At 48.7% G+C, this 6,142-nt stretch overlaps 1 protein-coding gene across 1 annotated transcript in view; it reads right to left on the bottom strand.

The window, feature by feature from the left end:
* Positions 1–3,006: 3,006 nt before the first annotated feature.
* The window catches only part of STPG4 (sperm-tail PG-rich repeat containing 4), a gene marked incomplete at both ends in the record, with an annotated part of 41,532 nt that continues 38,396 nt past the window's right edge, over positions 3,007–6,142 (bottom strand). The window contains 3 exon segments of the mRNA XM_081068846.1: positions 3,007–3,026; positions 3,029–3,128; positions 5,953–6,057. Coding sequence (XP_080924972.1) covers positions 3,007–3,026; positions 3,029–3,128; positions 5,953–6,057 — 225 coding nt within the window.

Here is a 6,142-nt window from a genome sequence, read left to right as displayed (position 1 = left end):
TTGTGTTGTTTTTAAATAACAAAGTTTATGGTAATTTGTTATACGAGGTCTAACAATTAAGCTCACGAACTTGCCATGGTGTGCTTACACTGATGAAAACATTGCAATAATTTGTCGAATTGTGCCTCAAAATCATCCACTGACTGAGAGAAGCATAGCAGACCAAGTAAACATCAATAGAGAAACAGTTAGGAAAATCTTAACTGAAAATCTTGGCATGAGAAAGGTATGTTCAAAAATGGTCCCGAAGGAGCTCTTACATCACGACAATGCTCCAGCTCACACGGCACTGTCTGTGAGGGAGTTTTTAGCCAGTAAACAAATAACTGTACTGGAATACCCTCCCTACTCACCTGATCTGGCCCCCAGTGACTTTCCTTTACCCGAAGATAAAGGAAATATTGAAAGGAAGACATTTTGATGACATCCAGGACATCAAGGGTAATATAACAGCTCTGATGGCTACTCCAGAAAAAGAGTTCCAGAATTGCTTTGAAAGGTGGACTAGGCACTGGCGTCAGTGCATAGCTTCCCAAGGGGAGGACTTCGAAGGTGACCGTAGTGATATTCAGCAATGAGGTATGTGGCACTTTTTCTAGGATGAGTTCGCGGACTTAATTGTCAGACCTTAGTTATAGCAGCCACAGAAAACCAATATAGGTGGTTTGGTAACAGAACTCCCCTGGCACAGGGTTGGGCACATGGGCTCAGGGGTACTCTGCAGTCCAGCTCCCATGCCTAATGCAGGAGAGCTTGGGGATTAGGAACCTAGGCAAGCGTGACCCTACCTGGCATGTTTCCATCCCCTCTGGCTTTTTTGAATAAAGGAAGCTCCATCAATTTCCTTTCTCCTTGTTGGCCCTCAGTTATCATGCAGGACCTCTGAGCTCTGGGACTTCAGAAAGGGGATGAGGGGGCAATGGCCAGCCCTCATTGAGCACTAGGCTCTGTTTGTGACCTACACAGCTCCCAACACACTGCCTTGCTGTCCCGCCCTGTCCCCTCCTAGGTTTCTCAGTTCCCGTGGGGTGAATTGAATGGAAAGCCTGTCAGTCCCTGCCTCCTGCCCCTGCCTAGCCAATTCTGATAACTAGAGATGCCGCGTCATGGGGCCTGACCCCATCTTCCTATCTATAGCTCTCAGAGACTAAGCCACACTCCCACCCAAAGCAGTCACATTGCTACCTTCCTTCCCTGCTGGCTGGGTCTCTCTGAGTACCCCCTGCTCTTCAGACGGTGACACCTTTTTCTAGGCTCTGATATGGCCAAGCATGTTGTTAAGAAGGCAGCAAGGAGTTCCTGCTGGGAGACGATTCTCCATGTGTCCACCCTCCTTCCCCTTCCTCCGGCTTCTCCTTCCTATCTATCTGCCATCCCCAGCGTTTCTTACTCACCACCTCCAGCCTCCAAGGATCCAGCCTTGGCTCCCCCTGCCATCCAGAGTGGCCTCTTCTCTAGGGAGGGGCAGATCAGCCTGACGAGGGTCTGGGTCTCTGGCGTTGCCACCTACAAGCCCACTCAGCCCTGGCACTCCTAAATCCAGAGCGCAAACCCCTCCCTTTGGGCCTGGCAGGCTTAGCAAGGCGGCAGCCCTGCCTTTGGCCAAAACCAAAGGTTTATGAGGAGCCCAGGCAGGAGTCAGGCTGGCAAGGGGTGCCTGGGTTCAGGCCCCTGCTATCATTTCTACCCAAAACAACTTCTACCTGGTACAGCTCCAGGCGCTAGCTTTACCCAGACAAACCGGCCCCGTGCCATCTTCTTCCCGTTGGACTCAGCCAGATGCTGACATGGGTCATTCTCTTCACTCCTCGAGAGGGACTTCCTGGGGCAAGAGCCCTGTCTTCTTAAACCTTTAGGATTGGGAGAACTACCTGTGCCACCCAGAATTATTGGTGATTGGTGCTTTCATACCATCTCAGTGGTGGTTACCAACCTGGCCTCTCATTAGAATCATCGAGGGTGGGAGCAGTGAGCTTTAGAAAAGATACGGGGCCCAAGTCCTACCCCCAGAGAGTTTGATGTGATCTGTCTGGGAGCTGACAAGCACCAAGATTTTTAACGTGTCCCCAAGGGATTCTAAAATGCAGCTTACAACTACTAATTCTGAACTTACAGATTTTGAACTGTGTTTTCAAGATAATAAAGCTTTCAAAGTAGTCCTAGGAGTGGGGATCTGAGTGCCCGCAGCTCCGTGCTGCATGGAGGCAGGTGGCATCAGGCACGTGAGAAATGATGCTGGAGACACCAGTCACCTAAGCAACCTGTGGCCCTTAGTTTCTAGGTGTAGAATGTAGATATAGCCTGTAGGTCTAGAAAGCAGCCATCAAAGCCTTCCTCAAGCCAGGGGCTGCCCCAAATTACCTTCTTGGCCTTGTCTCCCCTACAACCTTCCCAAAATTCAGTCACATGCCTTTTCATCTTTCTTCTAAGCCCCCATACCCCAATCCCAAAACAGCACCTGGCACAAAGCAGATACTCAAAATATTTTTGTTGATGTGAAACCACAAATACTCATCGGGTTGAATAAATATTGTTCTTTTCAAGGAGTTGAGAGAGAGAAAGAACCACCTGTTGCGATCCTGTGGAGCTCAGCTTGGCCTTGGTTGAGTGCCGACCACTCCCACCCCCCACAAGGAAGTCTCCATGAGGCCGTGAGGTATTACAAGCCTAGTGCACTTGAGACCGAGCTGGAGGGCCCAAGGACGCACAGAGCACAGCCTGGATACATCTGGGCCCTCCGAGCTGCTGCAAGGGCAGCCCAGGGCACAGTCTCCAGGAGTACACCCTTTGACAATAAGCAGATTGAGCATATAATTTATTGTTCAATGCAGGACACTTCTGAGAGTGAACTGGAAATTATGCTGGGACGATTCCAGAGCAGCAGGCTGGATGTTCACCCTGGACAATCCATTAGGTTCTGTGCTCAAACCTTCCTAAGAGCAGACAAAATAGTTGCTAAACATAAGAACTTACTAAAACTCAAAGTAGCTTAGGGCCAAGATGGCTTTATTTTAAAAGCCAATTGTGTTGTTGAAGAAAAGGCTATGTTCTCGCCCCATTTTGTCAATGGTCCGGGGCTGCTTGGGGAATTGTGCTGAAGATGTGTATGCTCCCGGGCCTGGGGTTTTCTGAAAACAGAACAGAAAACAGGAATTGATGAGAACGTGATGCCAAAACCCTGAAGTATCCTGAGTCTCGCTGTTGGCTCAGACGGGGCTGGCAAATCCCAGCGGAGGGAGATAAAGGCCATACCAGCTTGGGCTGAAGCCTGGGGCACCATTGTACTGGCGCCTGTCCTTGAAGCTGAGGCCAGCTCCTGTAAGCAGCTCCCCACAAGGCTGCAGAGGTGCTGAGAGACAGGGGACAAGCAAGTGACAGGCCTAGACCTGCGGAGGAGGCAGCTCACATGTCACCTGCACCTCAAGGTACATTTTCTCCTAACGGGCTCTCAGGCAGTTCTTGCCCCTGGAAATGCCATCGTCCTCCCCTCTAGTGACCTCAGTCTAATGGTAAGGGGTCGGAGAGAATGGATTCTGAAGCTGGGTCGTTGACCTCCAAAGCACAAACTCGAGTGTTTCTGTCATTGACCCAGCGTGACGTAATAGGATGTCTCCGTGCCAGGGTCTGTGGACCCCAGGGTCAGAAGTATTCCCAAGGGATCTATGAGCTCTACTTTTTTAAAGTCATGTTTTTGTTTTAATGAAATTCTTGAAAAAATTATTGTGCCAATTATTTAAACAAAGCTCCTCTTCTATAGTGATGGAATGCAAATGACAGTCATTTGCACAGACTAAGACTTCAGTTTCTCAGGTCAGCGTGTCCCATGCTGAGGTGCACACACTTATTCTCGAAACTCAAATGCATTTTTTCTTGGGTTGTTGGAGAGAACCAGCGTCTCTGTGTGTGGTTAAGGGAAGGATTTTCTTCTCAGACAGGCCTGGGTTCAGGTCCTAGTCTCACACCCAATGGCTCGGTGTGACCTTGGGCTGTGGGCTTCCCACGCTTCCCCCATCCAATGAGGTTCTGAGCCTCGGCGAGGCCCTCCAGGACAGACGGCCACGCCCGGCCTGGCCAAGCGGTCCACATGTCAGCTACCACTGCTAGTATTATTCCCTGTTACCACCTTCTTGTCATTTCCTTCCTTCCTTGCAGTTTGTTATCTCTTCAGGAGACAGTGAGAGTGGAAATTGGATTACCCTGAGAGTGGGACAGAGAGTCAGCCCAGCGTGGATGAGGTCAGCTGCCTGCAGAAGCTGCTTTAAATGACAGGATGTTTCCCTTGCCAAAAGCAGAGGAGCAGCCTGGAAATCACATCAAGTCCTGGCCGGATGTCAAAAGACGCTGAAGCCTTTTATTAGTGCTATTAATGAGGAAGTAGCAGGGGTGTGGAGTCCTATCCTGCCAGCCCACAAGGCAAGAGGTCCGTGGGCCTGGACCCTGCAAGGCCACCCCTCAGGAGGCTGCCGGTTGTGGTTTTCAAGGTCTGAGAACCCAGCCCTGATTTCTCTGTTACCACGCAGACTCTCAGCTGTCCTCGGCTTCCATGAAGAGTTTCCTGTAAGAGAAGACACTCCACAGAGTAGCGGCCTCTAACACCAGCAACCCCATGGGTGGAACTTATAAATTAATAGTACACCTTCTGGCTACGCTGTCGCTTTCCTGGGAGTTGGGTTAGCATGACTGCAGCTTCCTGAGGTGTTCAGCCCTGTAAGCTCTGACAAAAGTCTGCGTCTGGATCACGGTAATGCCAGTGGTGGGTGAGGATCTGCTGAAGGCATCAGCCACCTGTGGTCGATCTGTTTTTAATTTTACTGACAGGGCCTCCCAATCTTCATACCTCCAGATAAAGACCACACTACTCCACAGCACAGCTGGCAGCTCTGGAGTGAGATTCTGAAGGTGAGGGCCTGGGACACCACATGTGGGACTGAGGAGGTGGCCTTCAGGTCACCTGCCAGAGAGTGGCAGTGCTAGCCCTAGCCCTCTGCCCAGTTTCGCCCACCTTCCTTTATCCCCCGGGATGGGCCCATTTCCTTACAGGTAGAATTTGTATTTCTGTCTCCCGACCATCCCAAATAAAGCTACATACCAGCGAGTTTGGGGACTTTCAGACTGGGGTGCAGGCCGGAAACACCAAGGCCGTGGGAATTAAAATTGTCTTTTAGCATTAAAGAAAAACAAGTCACTGTTCCTAAACGCCATGTTATGTTTTTGAGGTCTTCCTGGGTCTTGCCTCGGCCTTTAAGGCTCTCACACAGTCCCAGATTAGGCCCTCTTTATGTTTCTCCACGGACTTGATCCTCTTCCCTGTGTCCTGGAGTCCTCGGGAACAGGGGGATTGCTCATGTTTTGCTGGTCCCCTTCCGTTCAATAATCAGGTTTCTGCTCTCAGAAACCACACACACAAAGGAAGGCAATTCTGGGTGGATGGGGGCAGTCACTGTCCACTCCTTGCCTCAGCTCATTAGCGTTTCCCCACAGAGCATCCAGGCCATAACATGGATGGCTAATTACTGAGCTGGCTCTTCTCAACTGGACCCATAATTCCTCCACAGTTTTCAGGCCTGGAGTCACCATGAGCCTGAAGCCGGCCTAGGGCTTGCCGGGTGTTTGAGTGCTATACTCTTTGCTGCTTTGACAAGCAACCATATAAATATATATATACTGGGAGTGCCCAAAAAATGTATGCACATGACTTGTATTCAATTTTTGTTATCAGTATATATTGAGTATTACAATTTTAATACAGTTTTTTCCTTTCTTAAAATATTTTTTGGCACCCTCTGGGTGTGTGTATATATACTGTACATGTATACATAATATATATATTATATATATATATATAATATATATATATATATATACTAAAATTTTATATAAGACTCACTGACCACCGCCCCCAAACACATAGCCACAAAACCTATAACCACAATCTGTCTTTAGAATACTTACTGAACTGGTAGGCAAGAATCGAGGTACTCTGGATTGAAAACAAGAAGTAACAGAACTTGCCGAAGGTGTTTTCACATTATAATGACCTGGACCTGGGCCTTCATGCTATGGAAAATTAAAAAAAAAAAAAAAAAAAAAGTGTTTCGTACTTACTAATATTTGATATATTTTAATGCTTTATTTTCCTTCC

This window comes from Rhinolophus hipposideros, assembly GCF_964194185.1.
Source record: "Rhinolophus hipposideros genome assembly, chromosome: 12".
In the NCBI taxonomy this organism is placed as follows: domain Eukaryota; kingdom Metazoa; phylum Chordata; class Mammalia; order Chiroptera; family Rhinolophidae; genus Rhinolophus; species Rhinolophus hipposideros.
The sequence above is the reverse complement of the archived record's forward strand: the minus strand, read 5'-3'. Positions and strand labels throughout refer to the sequence as shown.